Source organism: Bos taurus, chromosome 11 (assembly GCF_002263795.3).
Source record: "Bos taurus isolate L1 Dominette 01449 registration number 42190680 breed Hereford chromosome 11, ARS-UCD2.0, whole genome shotgun sequence".
NCBI classification, from domain to species: domain Eukaryota; kingdom Metazoa; phylum Chordata; class Mammalia; order Artiodactyla; family Bovidae; genus Bos; species Bos taurus.
This window is the reverse complement of record NC_037338.1, coordinates 71,181,296-71,199,946: the sequence shown is the minus strand read 5'-3', so window position 1 is coordinate 71,199,946 and position 18,651 is coordinate 71,181,296. Positions and strand designations below refer to the sequence as shown.

The 18,651-nt window shown below is 47.9% G+C and overlaps 1 protein-coding gene across 1 annotated transcript in view; it reads left to right on the top strand.

The window, feature by feature from the left end:
- Nucleotides 1-18,651, top strand: part of PLB1 (phospholipase B1) — a 151,736-nt gene that overhangs the window by 81,353 nt on the left and 51,732 nt on the right. Inside the window, exons 18-27 of the mRNA XM_015473561.2 lie at nucleotides 814-877; nucleotides 7,362-7,420; nucleotides 9,199-9,272; nucleotides 10,943-10,986; nucleotides 13,035-13,143; nucleotides 14,443-14,494; nucleotides 14,817-14,897; nucleotides 16,056-16,121; nucleotides 16,450-16,550; nucleotides 18,565-18,646. Of these exons, the coding sequence (XP_015329047.1) occupies nucleotides 814-877; nucleotides 7,362-7,420; nucleotides 9,199-9,272; nucleotides 10,943-10,986; nucleotides 13,035-13,143; nucleotides 14,443-14,494; nucleotides 14,817-14,897; nucleotides 16,056-16,121; nucleotides 16,450-16,550; nucleotides 18,565-18,646 (732 nt within the window). The remainder of the gene's footprint in view (nucleotides 1-813; nucleotides 878-7,361; nucleotides 7,421-9,198; nucleotides 9,273-10,942; nucleotides 10,987-13,034; nucleotides 13,144-14,442; nucleotides 14,495-14,816; nucleotides 14,898-16,055; nucleotides 16,122-16,449; nucleotides 16,551-18,564; nucleotides 18,647-18,651) is intronic.

Below are 18,651 nucleotides of genomic sequence, written 5' to 3'. Positions count from 1 at the left end.
AGATACAAATAGTCTAGCGGGGTCAGCCAGCAGTGGCAGCACAATGTACCAAGCGCTGTGAGGTTTCCATGGGTATTCTGAGAACACAGCTGGACAGCACATGACAGGAGGGAGCCGAGAAGGCTTCCCCAGGGCTCCCACGACCTCAGCCTTGGGGGTGATAAGGCACAGCCAGGTAGGTGGGTGGGAGAAGGGAAACAGGGAGAGGGAAGAGGAAAGAAAGGGCAGAGGTGGGCATGGGGCAGAGACACGGAGGGGACAGAGAGCTAGGTGGGCGGTTTGGAACGTCGAGGGCCTCCTAGGCCATGCCAAGGAGGATGGACTATGCTGCTGTTAGTACAGAGTAGAAACATGCTTATTTAACCAACAAGCATTTACTGAGCTTCTACTGTGCAGTGTTATAGGCTCTGGAAACACAAGAATCAAACAGACAAAAATTCCTGATTTCACTGAGAATTTGGGCAAGGGAGTGATTTTTATGTTGAGAGAAAAAGAGTCCTCTGAATGGATTCAGAAGGCTAAGGAGGAAGCCTACAGGCCAGCAGCAACGATGCTGAAGAATACAGCCATATTTTAGAAAGAAGTGATGAAGCCTGAAATTAGGCTGTGGGACTAGAGAAGAGGGGCAGGCCTGGGAGCAGCTGGAAGGGGTTTTGTGGACACTCGGTGTGAGTATTGAAGGAGAGGGACAACTCCTAAAAGATGCCTGGGTTTCTGTATTAAGTGGTATCTCCCCAGTAGAGGCATACTTTTCACCCAGTTTCTTACATGGAAGAACCATTTCTTATTATTTCTCCTTTTGTCTCCTTTCAGGTGAGAGATGGAGTGGAAATCAGGTGCTCTGACAAGGATCCCTCTGACACGGTTCCCACCTCAGGTACACGGCTCAAGTCCAGTGATTTGTAAACTCATGTGAGGTCTAAACCCATCACAGTAAGAGTAGCCTTAGGATGTCAATCCCCACAATCTGAGATACACCTGAGAGGTTTTCAAGGCCATCCAGCTCTGTGTGTGTACTTGTAAGTTCATGCCTGTATTTGATTATTCTTTAACAAAAATGTGATAACATTATCAGAAAGCATTTATTGAGCATTAGCTGTATGCTAGGCCATGCTCTGCGAAGGGCCCGGTGTCGGGTGAGTGAGCTGATGTCATTGTTCCCGCTGGGAAGCCTCGATGAGGCAGATTTGTTCTGTGAAAAGCAGAACTACCTTCCTCGATGAGGCAGATCTGTTCTGTGAAAAGCAGAACTACCTTAAGCAGGAAGCAAAAAGTCCCCACTCTGAGTAGAGCCGTGTCGGGGTGTACTCAAACACTGCACAGCACAGGGAACCACAGAGTCTCACACACGTGCCGTTTTCACTACTTCTTGGTATTTTCAAAATGACTGTTGCTGGGTCATGAAAGTGAGACTCACGGAACATTCTAGGCAGAGACCTTCCCAAAGAGGGGCTGCCTAAGGGCTGAACCTTTTCCTCCACATGAGTCAGCCTGGGGGTGATAGCTGTGTGCACAGGACCCTGGAAGGTCCCGGGTCGGAGGATGTGGTGGCCCACATGACTCAGAACCTCAGCCTAGGAGCATCTCTGCAACTGTGCAGTGGGTTCTCGTGCGTCCCGGGGAGTGACTCGTGTGTTCATTGATTTGTTCCCTTGTTTACTCATCTATTAGATGATTGTTGAATGCCTCCTATGTGCCTTCCAGAATAGAAAGCAAAGTTTGGAGATGTCACAGTATGCAAATCTTTGTGGGCAGGTTGTCTCCTTTTGCTGAGTGTTAGTAGAAAGTAAGTGTCAGCTTGCCCTTCATGCCTGTCTTAGCTCTACACACTCTAATCAAGCCAAGTGACTGGCAAGTAAGTTAAAAATCTTCTCACGGAACACTTCAGTGTGTAACTGGCTCTTGACTAAGTTGCAGAAGAATGGAATAGGTGATAAAAGTCTTAAACACACACAGCATCTTTATGCTTTTTCCCCATATTAGTGACAGCCTCTTCCTGTTGGTTAGTTTGCTAGCAGAATTTTAGTAACAAATTATTAGAAACAAATTATTAGCTTCATATGCAGGCTCTCCAATAGCAAAAGCTCAAAGATGTATGTGTATATGTATATTACATATGTGTATAATATATACACGCATATGTAAGATGTGTGTTATATACATGTAATGTGTATGTAATATACATACGTATGTATGTATACACATGTGTCTATACATATATGTGTATGTATCATATGTATGTTTGTATAAGGAGAGGGAGGGTGGTGTTTGTTTTAATAGCCATACTCTCTACAGTGAAATGATATCTATCCTCTTTTAACCTTATCATTCTAAAAGGATGGTCTGTAAAGATTTTGCAATCTGTCCAGATTATGTTCCTATCACAACAGTGATAAGCAAGCAATCCATTAGAGCATATCTGAACATATGAAAGCCAAATGAAACATGAACCTCTCCTTTATCCCCTGACCCTGGAGATGGTCCTGTTTATTGGCACTTGAAGATGTAAGCACAAGAAATCTCGAGACCATGAGATATGAGATGCTCTGGTGATAGTTGTTTGGATAAGCAGATGGACAGATACAGGCATTCTTGATCTAACCAAGTAGGCCTGGGAACAAAACGCGGCACTGGCCTACTGGGTGGTGGTACTCAAGGGCTAATACTGGGTTGGCCCCTCTGAGTACCCACCTAAAATGCGTCATTTCGAAAAAGGGCCACAGCTAACTGGACAAAAATGAAAAACACATTTCATTACTGCACTTGATATCTGATTGAACATTTTAATCACACGTGTGGCTATTGGGACAGGAGAAAGACTTACACCGGGTCACGCTATTATCACCCTCGATAATTGTCACATTTCTGATGAGGTCATTCACCCTTCTGGAGACCATGTTTACAATTTCTAATTGAGATGAAGGCATCTGATATGTACTTCTAAGAGCAGATCATCTATCTTTAAATCGCCAGTGACTCAGCACATGGTGGGAGCCTGATAAACACTTGTTGAACTTATCTTTATTGCAGAGAATTTCTGCTTCAGCAAATCAAAAATTCCCAGGGTTGAAAAAGATCCTAAAAACCCACTGCACCAAACTGCCTTCCATTAAGACAATATTTCACTGAAACTATCTTACCAAATAACTGTTTAACCTTCAGAGTTATTTTCAAAAATCTTCTTTGTAGTCCCCTTTTCTAATGTCTCTCTCAAGCCAATCCACCAGTACACCCAGCTAATGAACAAATGATAATTTCAAAATAAGATACTGCCTTCATCAACAGGCCATAGCCCCTGGCCGCCCAGGTGCCTCACATCACTCCATCTGGAGCCCGTAGGTGATGAACCTCTTCTGCTGATCTGTGGGGTTTGGGATGAGATATGTAGAGCTGATGTAAGTAATTTTTATTGCCCGTTGCTATTTGGTAGCATGAATAAGTGAATGCATGCATGAACGCTTCTAGTTTTCTCCTTCTGGTCAGTGGGCTGTGGCTTGTGTTCATGCTCAGTCATTTCTGACTCTTCATGCCCCTATGGTTTTCAGTGTGTACATAAAATTTATTGAATGCTACCTCCTGTGGGCTTTATAACTTCATAAGAACTTACATCATTTTGTATTACTTCATGGCCCTGTCCATAAGATCATTGGGATAAGTTAAAAAAAAAAAAAATACAATGGGCCTTGAGGATGACTTAAGGTTTTCCCAGTGAGAAAAGGGGTAGCATTTTGTAAACAAAAGAGTGGCAATAAGGAGCCAGAGAGGGCACAGGCTGTCTATTGAAGTTGGCTATCTTGAAGTCAAGCTGCTAATTCCATGCAAAGGGGGAAAATTCATAGCATTTGAAAGTAGAACAAAGTTAATTCTATGCCACTGTCACCAATAGTGTAAATTAGAACAAGTCATTTCTAAGTCCCTGACGTCATTTATTGAAAACGAGCAATTCCAGCGCTGATATTGAAAAGGCCAAGGCTGCAGCCCTGTGACCACCAGGGGCTTCGCTTCACTGTGAGTCAGTGGTGAGCTGTCCTGTGTGCATCCTGAAGCTGTTTCTAGAGTCACCACATGTTCATGAGTCTTGGGACCTAACTAGCCTGTGACTAGGAAGTCATGATGCCCCACAGGGAATAACAGCCTGCCTGTCCCCTGGCGGTGCAGAGGTTAAAGCATCTGTCTGCAATGTGGGAGACCTGGGTTCGATCACTGGGTTGGAAAGATCCCCTGGAGAAGGAAATGGCAACCCATGCCAGTATTCTTGCCTGGAAAATCCCATGGACAGAGGAGCCTGGCGAGCTACAGTCCACAGGGTAGCAAAGAGTCGGACACGACTGAGTGACTTCACTTTGTTCCCTTGGCGGGACCCACCTACTGAACAAATTCAAACTCTCCCCAAGACACTTGGATGAATGTATTTCCCTTCCCTGCAGTTTCCATCATTTAGAGCTTCAAGAGCTATAAAGTCTCTGATACAGGGCCTCTTAGCCTTTAATTCAGCCGGACACATTTCTTGAGCTCCTATGTGCCAGTCACATATTTTTTCATATAAACTCATGCCAAAGCACTTCAAAGACAGAAACATAGATTAACCTGGGCCAGCAGTTTACCACCACTGCAAAAGTCCTGATATAAGTCCCTAAAATCTGAGAGCAAAGGGTTGGGCAGCTCTAGCTGACAATTGAGAGAAAGTTGGTTTTTCAGATTATAGCCCCAGGTAGTTTAAGAACTCCCAAGCGTCAAAGCTTCTCCCTGCCGTTCCTTTTGTGTTCAGTGGGCACTTTCCCCATTCTGTTCTCTAGTCAACCATTTTCTGGTAATTCGTGATCTTTCATCATAGTTTAGATGGCCTTCTGATAAGAGGCCCCTTCTGTAAAAAATTTTGATGAGTTAACAATATGTTTATCAACTTCTTTCGAGGTGATGGACTATCTGTACCAGATAATGTTTAGGCTAATCAGCCCACACAAATTTAATCTTATCTCTGAAGAATTCTCTCCCCAAGGAGAGCAATTGCTAAAGTGCTTTGCTGTGGTTCCAGGCTGTGTCTTTATCATATATGATGATATTAACAAAATTCAAATCGAGGTTTCCAGAATAACAAACCAATGAAATATGTGTGCAGGGTTCTATTTTAATAAGATCCCAGATGAGTCAAACTTCTTCCATCTCTATTTGGTTCTTTTGGTTTATTATCTCTTACAGGTCATTTCTTACAGAATGACCAACAGGAAGCCACTCCTTCCAATATACATATCAAGCTATATTCATGTATGTACACACACAAATGTGGACATACATGAGCACACATGTATGTGTGTTTCCTTTCTGCCTGCTACAAATTTAGGAGGCAGAAATGGACAGCTTCAGCCACCCCTTTAGAATACTGTAATGTGCTTTCAAAGCAAATCTCTCATCTCCTCCACATTTTACCAGCCCCAAAGATTTCCCCTAACCTTTGCACACTAGTTAGTGTTCCCAGAATTCACTGTATTACACATTATGGCAACAAGAATACGGTGATTGGCCATCATCATCAGAAGCTAAAATAAACCCTCTAGAGTTGAGGAGAGGAGGTCTTATTTTTCATTTTGTTGCCTTTTTTACCCAGAGCCTGATTTCTTTGAGAAGAGGTCATTTCAGAGTTCTCAGGCTCAGCCCCGTGGATGTGTGCTAATGTCTGCAGCTGGCTTTGTGATTTGATATTGTTCTTCTAACCACAGAGCCTTGGGCCCACCCGAGACCTACAAAATCAGCAACTCTGAGGGTGGGGACCAGCCATCTGTGTTTTAACAAGCTCTCCAGATGATTCTGATGCATGCTCAAATTTGAAGACCACTAATCTCTATATTTTGCGTACACACATTCACAGCTATGCATGGTTCAGTTTGCATGCTGTCATAGGAAAGAAGCAGGGACTTTTACTTTTCCAATGAGAGCAAATTCTCAGTGGGAGCAACAGTTCCCATAGGCGGACAGCATAGAAGTCGGGTAGACAAGATGTCTCCATGGAGGGAGCAAGACCTGGAGACCCCTTTGAACGTTGTTTCCGCTGAATGTGAGCACAGCTTCCCATGCAGATGTGATCATACAACATGCTGATGAGTGGAGTAGACTCTAGGTTGTCAGGTGGTGTTGAAAGCATCTTCTGCGTTTCACCGCCCTCATCATAGAGTGACTTGGTAAAGAAGGGCTGTTGAGAGAACCTTCTAGAAGATAGATTTTAGTTTATTTATCTTAAGCAGTGGCTCACTGAAATGAAAGGTTTCTTTCTCTGTTGGAGTAGTGGGCTACTCCCTGGTTATAAATGCTACATTAGACTTCTTCCAAGGCTGAAAGGTAATTGACCAGTTAGTGCAGCATCACACAGCTAGAGACCATGGAAGGCACATCTGAGGAAAGACGGAGCTGTGTCAAAGTCAGGGTGACTATGGAAGGAGGCACTCCAGGGAAGTGGGAGATATAAGGGGGAGTAGGAGGTAAGCTTGTGATTTGACGAAGGCATAGACCAAAGGTGGTATACCCACACAATAGGATATTAGCCATAAAAAAGAACGAGGTGCTCGCAGCTGCTACAACATGGGGAGCCTTGAAAACATCATGCAGAGTGGAGGAAGCCAGACACACAGGTCGCATTTTGTATGATTCTATTTATATGAAATATCCAGAATAGGTAAATCCATAGGCAGAAAGCAGACAGTGGCTGTCACAGGCTGGAGGGAGGGAAGAGTGACTGGCTTAGTAGGTACAGGTCTCCCTTGGGGGTGATGACAATGTTTTGGAACTAGATAGAGGTCATGGTTGCACAACTCTGGAAATGTACTAAAGGCCACGGAATTGTTGACTTTAAAGTGGTTAATTTTATGTCATGTGATTTCGCCTCTGTTTTTTAAAATAGTCAATAGTATAAAGGCATTTCCCTTTTCACTTCAGAAAAACTGAGCTGAATTTTTTCTAATAAAAATAAAATAAAATATTTTATCCCAAATATCAACAGATCCTAGCATAGATGAAGTATAGGTTTCACCTCCACCGCAACCCCTTCCTTACTCCCAGATCAGGTCATCAAGGACTGTTTACACCCTGAGGATAACTGTCCACCTGTGGCATCAGGTTCACCCAATACCAACAGCTGCCCCTCTGAAAGTGGGGCCACCTTCCAGCTCCCCAACCCTGTGCCCAGGCACCCCAAGGAGGAGACTGGCAGTCAGGCTCCGCAGCTGCTACTGCTGGGCTTTAAGACAAGGATGGGCGTTTAGCATCTTTGTCCAAACGGAATTTCCCTACTTTGTGTTAGTCTTCCTAGAACATTCTTCCCTGATTCAGAGGAGACAGGAAGCCCATCTTCTGTTCATCTTTGCATTCAGTTCACAGGCTGAAGCTGGCTGACATCAAGGTCATCGGAGCCCTGGGCGACTCACTCACGGTGAGTTATGGATGGTGGAAGGAAGGGCAGGAGAAGAGGAGATCTTGGTTAATAGGAGAGTCTCACTTTGAGCCCTTAGAGCTGCCATCATCCATGCAACCTCAGTCCCTCTCCACCCCCCTGCTGCTGCTGCTGTTGCTGCTGCTGCTAAGTCGCTTCAGTCGTGTCCGACTCTGTGCGACCCCATAGACGGCAGCCCACCAGGCTCCCCTGTCCCTGGGATTCTCCAGGCAAGAACACTGGAGTGGGTTGCCATTTCCTTCTCCAATGCATGAAAGTGAAAAGTGAAAGTGAAGTCGCTCAGTCGTGTCCGACCCTCAGCGACCCCATGGACTGCAGCCTACCAGGCTCCTCCGTCCATGGGATTTTCCAGCAAGAGTACTGGAGTGGGGTGCCATTGCCTTCTCCGTCCACCTCCCTATCCACCCTGGAATCCAGCATTCCCTACTGGCGTTGAGTTTTCCACTGCCATTCTAACCTCATCTTTCTTCTCCTAACATTGGATTGAAAGAGAGAGCAGGAAGTGGGGGGGTCCAGAGGGGCCCCCTGAGATAGAAGTGACCCGGCCCAGACCACACAGCCTGTCGGTGGTGGGGTGGAACAGTTTGAGGTCTCCTGCTCACAGTGTAGGGCCCCTTCAAAGACCAGATGCTTTGTTCTGTCTGTAGGAAAGCTAAGGGATCATGCCAAGGGCCACGCGATAATGCAACAGGAACTAGTACTAATGGAGGGGATGAAAAACCAGGGTCAGTGGAAGAGACGGAAATACTAAAGATGATCCAGCCTGTGTCTGCAACTGCCCCGTGGTGACCTCCCAGTCCCCACAAAGAGTGATCCAGAAAAAGCAGAATCAAGTCCTTAGAGAGCCGGGGTGGGAAGTGAGGGTCCCTGCTTCTGGCCCACAGCAGCTCATTACAGAGGAGTCCAGCTTCTGTTCTCTGGGTCAGTAAGGTCCAGGGCGTCCAGCTGAATTTCCCCCCAACTACCAGCTGAGACCTTTCATGCCTGTGGCCTGTTCCCATTGATATGATCTCAGTTTCCTCAACAAAATCCTGTGACGTATCTCTCTCCTCAAACTTAAACCAACAAAGAAGGTGAAGGTGGATGAGGCAAAGTGAGTACCACGGCCACAGAGCCTGTAAGTGCTGGATAAGGACAGAACTCTCAGGACTCTGAGGCCAGAATCCTGTCTCTGTCCCGTAGCCCTCTTCTCCATGACCCCTCAGGACTCTTTACCCCAAAGGCAGGGACACCTCTCCTGGAGGCCAGCCTTCCCCCGCTTCCTTGAAACGGCTCGTCTCAGAAATAACAGGCTTCGGGCAAGGGACGTGAACCTGCAGTGCGTCACGTGGTGGTTTTAAAAGACTCTGCTCTTTCTTTAGCTGAGGAGTAGGTACATGGCATTTCGTTTTAATTTTTCACATTGTACATATGCAAGATCTATTCATATCAAAGGATTACAATATACTTCCTTTTATGATATAGTTCACAGCTTTTAGAAACATGGGGCCCTGAAATGAGTCCTTTGGAAAACCACACTGCAGTCTAATTTCCAGAGCACTTTTGCCAGCCTGGTGTCTGGGCAGGGTTTCCCAGGGTGGGTTCCAGGATTCCCAGCGGGAGCTTGCACTCATTTCTAACAAGGCAGGATTCACATCAAGACGTGCTGTCAAGACCCTGGGTTCTAAAGGGCTTGGCATTCTGGCCTGGCCAGGACAAGAACACAGACCCTCTGGTGAGCAGGCAGGAAAATCACCCCCGTGTTGTTCTCTTTTCAGGCAGGTAACGGGGCCGGGTCCAAGCCTGGAAACGTCCTGGACGTCTTGACTCAGTATCGAGGTCTGTCCTGGAGGTGAGTACAGCTGTGGCAAGGCCCAGAGACGCCTTGTCGTCACAGGACAGGGGAGGATCCCCCTGAGCATGTAGAAAACAAGTTCTCTAGCAGAGAGATGAGTCACCTGGTGCTTTTCCATGAGAAATTTCTAGGTTTAATTTAAGGAAGGTATTTATCAGCTTTCCCAAACCACTATTTTCTTCCAAACAAGTCTGGACCTGAACAGGAGGAGTTTAGGGGAGAACCTACTCAAACATTTGGGTTGGAAAAGATTGAGCTTCCATTTCTCCCTCTACGCAGTAGTCTCAGAAGGACGCAGCAGCCTTCAGAACCACAGTTGTGTCTGAGTCCCAGCTGCCTGCTCTGTGTGATCTTGGGCAAGTTATTCAGCCTCTCTGAACTGGTCTCATCTTTGATTCAGAGACAGTAATACTGGCTTAGCATTGTCATGAGGCTTGCATGCTAAGTCGCCTCAGTCATGTACGACTTTGTGCGACCCCATGGACTGTAGCCCACCAGGCTCCTCTGTCCATGGATTCTCCAGACAAGAATACTGGAGTGAATTGCCAGGCCCTTCTCCAGGGGATCTCCCAACCCAGGGACCAAAACCACATCTCTTAAGTCTCCTGCATTGGCAGGCGGGTTCTTTACCACAAGTGCCCAGGTCACTAGGCTTAGAGAGAATTTAAATGCCTAGCACAGTGCCTGACAGAAGGAAGGTGTAAATGGTAGCTGGGATCACTACTGAAGGGCCTTCATTTAACAGACGAGGAAGCATGGCTCAGAGAGGACAAGTAACCTGTCCAAGATCACACAGTCAGATGATGAAGGAGCAAAAAGTAGGGTAGATGGCTCCTGACCCCTAATCCAGCACCTCTCCTAATCACGTATATATATATATCTCGTGCATGCTGGTCCTGCTCCATCTGTAATCAAATCCAGGCACCGCAGACTGTGGTGAGTAGCACTCCAGCTTCACCTTTGAAAGTCTGGCTCATGCCAACCTGAGAGGGCAGGTTTGGTGTTTCCTCAGCCTGCAATCCATCATCTCTGGCACCAGCTTGGACCTGAGTGCTGAGTCCCTGGCCTCCTCCCTGATGATGCTCTGCAGAGTTAAACCCCAAACCGTTTTGAGAACCTTTGAAATGTTCCCAGATGTACTTGGCAGAGAAGGAGGAGATATGGAAAAGCAGGGAATCCAATCAACTCTGGAATGCTGTGTATTTTCATGCCTAGAAACCCATCCAATTTTGATTTCCTTGGAATTTTAGAAGTGGTTTGGAAGATGGAGAAGGCTCTCTAGAAGACACCCTTTAAAGACGGGTTTTCCCCAAGCCAAACAGGAAGAAAACCATGAGGGCAAACTTTTTTTTTTCCTTTAATGAAGGGGCCCATTTAATTCCCTTGCTTGGGGTTAAAGATCAAACTTAAAAAACACATAAGTCAGCCCCGCCGGCTTGAACGAGTTTTTTTATTTGGACATTCTGGTTTGTGGGGCAAGTAGAGAAAAGTTGCTGTGTTCTGGATTTTTTCAGTTTTTCTACAGAACTAGAGGAAAGGGAAAGCCCCAAGCCCCCAGAGTGTTTCTCAGAAGGAGGAAGGTGTGTCTTGGTGGTGTCTGGGGTGTTTCAGCGTCGCTGGCAGTTTTAACCTTCATTTTCTTTTTTGTCCCCACGACGACGACGTAGTGTGGGCGGCGACCAGAACCTCAGCAGCGTCATCACCCTGCCCAGTGAGTACGCGCTCCCCCGGGGTTCAGGGCGGCCCGTCACAGCCCTGCGCGTTTCGGCAGCTCCTCCTGGCGGTGACCGCGGGCTTAGCAGGGAACCGGGCTGCAGAAGACAGCCGTGTTCGGCAGGGGGCGCTGCTTCCCCAAGAGGGTTTCCTCGCTCTGCTTCTTGAGAGTAATTAAAGCCTTGCGTATTTTGTCTTTAAAAAAAAAAGAGAGAAATTGTATTTGTCTGAGGAAGAAAGAGAGTAAGAGAGAAAGAATGCTCCATCCAGCTCTTAGTGCAAGTTATTATTAAGAAGTGATTGAAGAAGGAAGGAAAGGAAACCCCTCTCTGCTTTGCCTGTCATTCTGACCAGAGCACCTTTTTGGGAGGCGTTGACTTAGGCTTGGACTGCGTTAGGCACCACTGCATACAAAGACGTTGAATTCCTGTGTGTCCGGTTTAGGAAAAGCTGCTATGGCAGCAGCAGAGATGAAATTACCTTGTTTAGGCCATGCAACACAGCCATATTTGGGGCGCAACATTTTCCTTAAATTGCTTCATCAACAACCTGTTTGGAATGATTTGTTTAAGCCTGACTGCATTCTTTCAATGATCTTATCTTATTCATCTTTTCATTCTCCTTAGTGCATACGCAGTACTTGTTCTTAAAGCACACATAAAATACGTGTTATTTTCCCTTAAAATCTTCTGGCTAACAGGTTTGCCCGAGAGGAATTTAATTGATCCCATTCTCATTTGCTTTTCTTGTAATTATCCCTTGGTAATATATCTTTAGAAGTTAAGAAATTGTTTCAGCTCTAAGTCACCCAGACTTTGATGATAAAGACGGCTTGATTGCTACATAGGCAGAACTGGTTGGACTTCATGTGCTATCTGTTCTTGCTATTTGCAAATCCTGTTGAGTGTAAGTAGGTACAGTTCTGTGGCACAAGTACCCCTTGTCTTCTTTATTTTTAGGTCCACATGAAAGAGCTATGAATAAACTCCACTATCGCTAGGAGATGGTTGGTGTTGCGTTTGTGAATGTAATTGACTGGGCTGTGAGCTGGGCTAGCGTACACAACGCTTTGCTGGGCTCTCTGATTGCCATGCAGTTGTGGTCAACAACATGACTGGAAACCATCTGATTCAAGGTCGTCCACTAAAATGATTTGTGGAAAAATGAGTGTCCAGAGTAGACAAACCTTTAGAGACAGAAAGGAGATTAGAGTTTGCCATGGGGCTGGAAAGCTGAGTGCTGAAGAATTGATGCTTTTGAACCGTAGTGTTGGAAAAGATTCTTGAGAGTCCCTTGGACTGCAAGGAGATCAAACCAGTCAATCCTAAAGGAAATCAGTCCTGAATATTCATGGGAAGGACTGATGCTGAAGCTGAACCTCCAATACTTTGGCCACCTGATGCCAAGAACAGACTCATTAGAAAAGACCCTGATGCTGGGAAAGACTGAAGGCAGGAGGAAAAGGGGATGACAGAGGATGAGATGGTTGGATGGCATCACTGACTCAATGGAAATGAGTTTGAGCGAGCTCTGGGAGTTGGTGAAGGACAGGGAAGCCTGGCATGCTGCAAAGAGTCGGACATGACTGACTGACTGAAATGAACTGATAGGGCTGGCAGAAATGGGGAATGACTGCTAGTGAATGCCAAGTTTCTTTTTGGGGTGATGAAAATGTTCTAAACTTTATAGGGGTATGGTTGCACAACTGTATGAGTGTACTACAAGCTATTGAGTTGTACTTTGGTGAATTTTATGTTATGCGAATTCTATCTCAGCAAAGTGATTATATATTTGGGAAAAAAGCAAAGTGCCCTAGACCTGAGCCAGACTGGCACTTACTCAGCACCAGTTTATTAAGCCCCTGTGTGTGCTGTCCACATGGCTCAGCATCGCCCTTCTGGACGTTTTCTTTGGGGGCCGAGTGAACGGTAAGGGTGAGATTTGTAGGGGGGGTGGGCTCTGCTTTGTCACCAACACCCCTTGGCACTTATCTAAGGAATTCAAAGATGGCTTTGGGGTACTGACATCTCTTCCTTGTATTTATAGACATGCTCCGGGAATTCAACCCTTCCCTGAAGGGCTTCTCTGTTGGCAAGGGAAGCGAAAGCAGTTCTGGGGCCTACCTAAACCAGGCCGTGCCGGGAGCCCAAGCTGAGTGAGAATCTTGGGGGTGAACCCCAAGGGTCCCCTGGGGACCTGGTTGGGCTCTTGGCCTAGACCAGGGTGTATGGCTGAAGGCTGGGGAGTTTTGTCTGGGGGAAGGATCTGAAGGTCAAAGATGGCTGAGTGGGCTCTCTTGGGGGGTGTCTCTTGCTCTGGGGCACAAAAACCCACTAACCCACCCCTAACCACAGCCACAGGAACTAGTCACAATTGGTTCGGATGCCAGGTACATGCTTTGAGCAAATTACTTTACCTCATCCATATTTCTTCTAGAATGATCACAAACCTTACTTTACCATGTAGTTCCTAGGGATTCCTATGTTTTGGTTCCTAGATCTCCTGATACCATTCTCTCAACTCTCATCACCACCCTGAGCTTGAGCCCCCATCCCCACCCCCACCCTGAGCTTGAGCCCCCATCCCCACCTGCGTAACTATTATTTATTCAGGACCGGAAAGGTGACAGATTATCCAGAGCAGAGATCATACAAAACCTAACAGGCTTTATCATGAATTCTGTGACTTCCTTTTCCTTTTGGTGGGGGAGGAGTGAAGACTACCACTTTATGGCTTAAAATTTGAGGCTTACATTAATATTACCTTAATCTTGCTTTTTTCCAAGTATATGTCAACTGGTAATATAAGAAGAGAGGCAGTTCTCAGAATGATTAGATCAGGAGGCCATCTAAGAATGAAGCCTGAGTTGAAAGCGTGGAAGTAACCAAAGAAGAGAGTGATTCATATGGCCCTGGATTTCTCCCCTGCTTTCCCCCAGACCCCAGGGCTCTTCCATGTGAGAAATATATGTATCCAAGCATGTCCTGTGTTGTAGGGGAGAGTTAGGGATTATTATCCCAGATTATTGTTATTATAGATGAAGACACTGTAGCACCAAGAGATGAAATGGCCTGAACAAATGTATTCTCTCAACCACACAGTCTCTCATCTTTGTGCCTCGCAGGCTTTATCTCAAGTTCCGATAACAACCTGTCCCGCTAGACAACAGTGTGCAGTTTAGAAAGTACCTTTGTTATCTCTCATATATCCGGTGTAGTAACTGTGAGATTGAGCAGAGGGTCAGATGCCCATGTTTCCTTGGTGGTGCTGCTGAGGCTCAGAGAGGCCAAGTAATCATCCCAACACTCTAGTCCATAGAAAGAGCAGCAGCCCTGCTAGCGTCAGAGCAATCGACGAGGAAACTGAGGCTCGAAGAGCAAAGGGTCCATCCAGGTAATCTGATACCTAGCCTGCTCTGCTGGTCACGTGACTTTTTTCTTATGTCTGCCCTCAGGGATTTACCTGTTCAGGCCAGGAGGCTGGTGGACCTGATGAAGAATGATGTGGTAAATCTGGGGAAAGTGGCATCTGGGCCTACTTGAGGTAGGATACCCAGAGCAGGGAGAGGCGGGAGGAATTATGGAGACGGAGAGTTTTGGCTCTGGGGGAGGATGGGGACACACGGGAATCCAGAGAGGCCACCTTAAAAAAAAAAAATGATTTAGCACCTGTGACCTCAGTACCCCCAAACCAAAGGAAAGGAATTATAATGTCCCCACTAGACCTCCAGTGTGTCCAGACCCATCCCTGCAGCGTTCAGTACTTTGTATTTTCCTAGACTTGGCTCTGGGGCAAGACATTTACTTGTTTGTTTCCTATTCATTTCAGAATATAAATTTTCAGGAAGACTGGAAGATAATAACCCTGTTTATAGGTGGCAATGACCTCTGTGATGTCTGTGATGACCCGGTAGGTCTCCAGGCCCTAACCCAAGATTCCCCCAGGAAGAATTTCCACCCTGGGTCACTGGAACAGTGCAGCTGGGTTGGGACTTGGCTAGTGGTCAGGCATGGATCCAGCCTGGGCAATGTGCTGGGGACCAAGCAGACACTGAAACACTGCTCTGTCCATAGGAGCTCACACCTCCAGGGCAGGGGGACACAGACAGCTCACTATCAGGTGTGATAGAACTGTACCCAGAAGAGAAGTCTGGGGTTAGGACTGCCATGGGATTTGGCATGGGGGTGGGGGTGGCATCAGAGTTTTACAGAGAGCAGGAGAGTCAGGGTTGTGAACACGAGAAGCTTTGTCAGGCAGAAAGGGGACCAGCAGAGCAAAGTGGTGGGTCTGGCTGTGGCTTGAGAGCACCTGCCCCCAGGGTGACCCTGGCCCCCGAGACTCTGCAAGGCTTGCTTTCCTGGCATCAAAGTCACCAGAGTCTGGGATTTCCAAGCTGTGTTGCAGAGGGCCCACAGTGGGGCCTGAGGGCCGCTGGCTGCGGGGTGGAGCAGATGAGGAGGTGGGGCCATTAGTTCCTCCCTCACTTCCCCTGAAGCTTTGATCATTTGGTAGAGCAGGGCTCTTGGCTAAATTTCATTCAGAGAAAGGGTTCCACTGCTTTTCTTTAAAAAAGTTTGATAAGCACAAGATGAGAGGAAATCAGCCTTAAAATGTTTTACCCTTGGGGAAGGGGAGGCAGGAGCCTCTTCCCCTCTCCTTATCTCCTCAAGTAATATGGTTGAGCTGTGGGTTCCCAGGCACGGGTGACTCCAGAAGTGATCAGCCACTAGGATGTTCAAGCTGCAGGAGATCTTAGAGGCCCCCTGCTCCAGCATCCCAGTTCAGAGGTGTGATGTGCTTTAGCTAAGGCCCTACCTCTAGTTGACACGAAGTGGGTCCAGAGCTTTCCATAGCAGAAGAAAGGGTGTTTCCCTGAGGGTCACAGCCTTAACAACCTTGAGGACTGTGAGGTTAGGGTGGAGGTTGGGGTCCCAAAAGACAGCCTGTGCTTCAATGTTGCCCATTCAGACTGAAAGGCAGGGAGGAGGGAACCCAGGAGAGGACCCAGTCCTGGTTACAGAGAGACTGGGTGGTGACTGGGCTTAGAGACGTCGCCTCTCCCTGCAGGTCCGCTTCTCTCCGCAGAACTTCGTGGACAACATTGGGCAGGCTCTGGACATCCTCCACGCTGAGGTACGAAGGGTGGCCCACGTGTCCTCTGAGCCGCTCAGCCCCCGGCCTCCTCCTTGGGCGTCTGGCTTCCTGCTGAGACCCTCCTACGTGGCTCCCTTCCCCTGGAGACCAGCGCCGGCCATGCTGTCACTCCTGGGCCCGGCAGCCTGAGCACACGTGTGTTAACAGCGAGCAGCAGAAAGGCGGAGCCAGGGATGATGGATGTGGGTGGGCCCAGGTGAAAGGCCACAGACCTGACACCCAGCAGGAGGCACGGGCCCCAGACCTGAGGGAGAGGCTGGCGCTGCCCAGCCCTGATCCTCTTGGGGATGATCTTGCCTTTGCTCAGGTGCCTCGGGCCTTTGTGAACCTTGTCAAGGTGCTGGAGATCATCAACCTGAGGAAGCTGTACCAGGATAAGAACGTCAGCTGCCCGAGGCTGATCCTCCGGTGAGTTGGATGTTCTCCACCTGTTCCCAAAGGGCCTATGGGACCCTTAGCAGAGAGTGACTCTGGCTGGTGAGAAAAGCCAACAGCAGGAGTGTGAGGAGTGCTGAGACCCCCTGGTCAAACCTGACAAGGCCTCTTGGAGGAGATCCCCAGGGCATTGTGCCTGCCCCCCCAACCCAGTCCAGGCTCCTATACCCTCAGAGGACATGCATTTGCCACCCAATGTACTTCTTTTGCCACGACAGCTCAGGACACTCTTCAGTCCTCCAGGGAAGAGTAAAGCATGAGGGACGGGCGAGCCTCTGTGGGCTCACTAGGGCCACATCTTTCTCAGTGTCCAGAACCTCCCTGCTCCCTCCCAGAGGCCCAGCTCCTGGACAGATGAGCCTCTGTTCAGCATGGGTGCTCCAGGCTGCACATTCACAAAGGCAGGGCTGTGGTCACCTTCTAGGAGAGAGGGTGGTCAGGTCAGAATCAGCATGGTAGAGGACAAAGAACCCTCGCCCTGAGAGGCCGCCTTCATCCCCAGCCTCCAAAGCCGAAGATGGCTCCCCTGCTAATGTTACATGTGACCCTATGGAGTAAGAGGTCCTTCTGCCCCAAGTGTGAGCCGTTCCTGCCTGCAAGGTCTCCTCTGGGCTGTTAGCCCAGATCACGGTGGCTGTGCCCCCCACCCCCCTTCTTCCCTCCCCAAGCTCTATACAGGCCTCCACCGTAGGCCTAAGCACATCACATGGTAATGACCCCGAGGTGCCTCTGCCCGCTCAGCCCTGAACTCTGTCTGAGTCACTGCCAGCGCAGAGTCAGGGCTCCGTGGCTGTTTGCTGAATGACTGAATGAATAATTCACAAGGGCCGGATCTGCTCTTGGAAATGAAGGGGTATCTTGGCTGTTCCCTGAGGATGCATGCCAAAGCGCCCCCAGGGGGCCTAGACTGCATGGGTCCCCTGGGGAAGGCCCGGGGATGCTGTGAACAGTGGGAGGACGGCTGCCGGGTGACACATGCCTATTAGCGCAGCTGGTGTCAGGCGGGCTATTTTTGGCTGCTGACTCATCCCTGGCTCCCACTTTCTCCAGTCACTGGGCCACATGGGGCAGGGGAGGGGACAGGGAGAGTTCAGCATTTTCATTCCATTTCAGAGCACCTCACCTAAAAGTCTCTGGCTGCCCATCACTACAAGGTTTCCAGACGATTAAAGCTGAAGGTTCAGAGTTGTTATTTGTCTGACCTGGAATGGCCAAGTTGCTGACAGCGGGATTAGGAAGGCTCAGGGTCACTGCATTCTGCCACCTGTGCGCTGTCCTGTCTCAGTGGCTGTGCTTTCCTTGGCGGTGCTGAGTCTGCACTGAGCCATCCTCACTATTATTGCCTCCTGCCTATGGACCACAAGCCCGAATTTGTGAGATGGTTAGTCAGGGCAGAAGCAGCTTGAACAGGGGTTGAGAGCTCAGGTTTAAACCAGAGAGACTTGAGTTCAAGTCCTGGCTCCCACACTCAGCATCCACATGAACTTGAGAAACTGCTAATCCATGCGGAACCTTAGTTTGCTCATCTATAAAATGGGGGCAATGAAAAGACAGCTTCTAGAATAGCTAAGAGGATTCAGCAAGTTAATACTCATAAAACTCTCAGCACAGTGAACTTTCAGTATGTGTTATTATTGTTGTTACTATTATTTAGAAGGAGGCATGCCTTATCTCTACTACACTGTTCTCAGACATTCATCGGGTAACTTGGCTCCATAAAGATGTCACTCCTTACAGACGTCAGAAGATATAACTATTTCATTTTCATGAGCAAATCCAGATCTGGGAAATTTTCTTAGGTTTCAGCTGATGCAGTTGACAGGTTAGCCAGCCAGAGCCGCCCACCCCCCGCCCTCCTCCTCCTCCAGATGCACAGGCATCTGGTACCTCTGAGTTAAATATATTCTGAATCTCAAGCCAGTGTTCCTGTGTCGTGCTCTCAGACGGTGGTTCTGGTGGGTGAGCACCTCTGTGGTTTGGTCTGCAGGAATCTGTGTCCCTGTGTCTTGAAGTATGATGATAATGCAACAGAACTTGCCTCCCTCGTCGAAGTGAATAAGAAGTATCAGGTAAG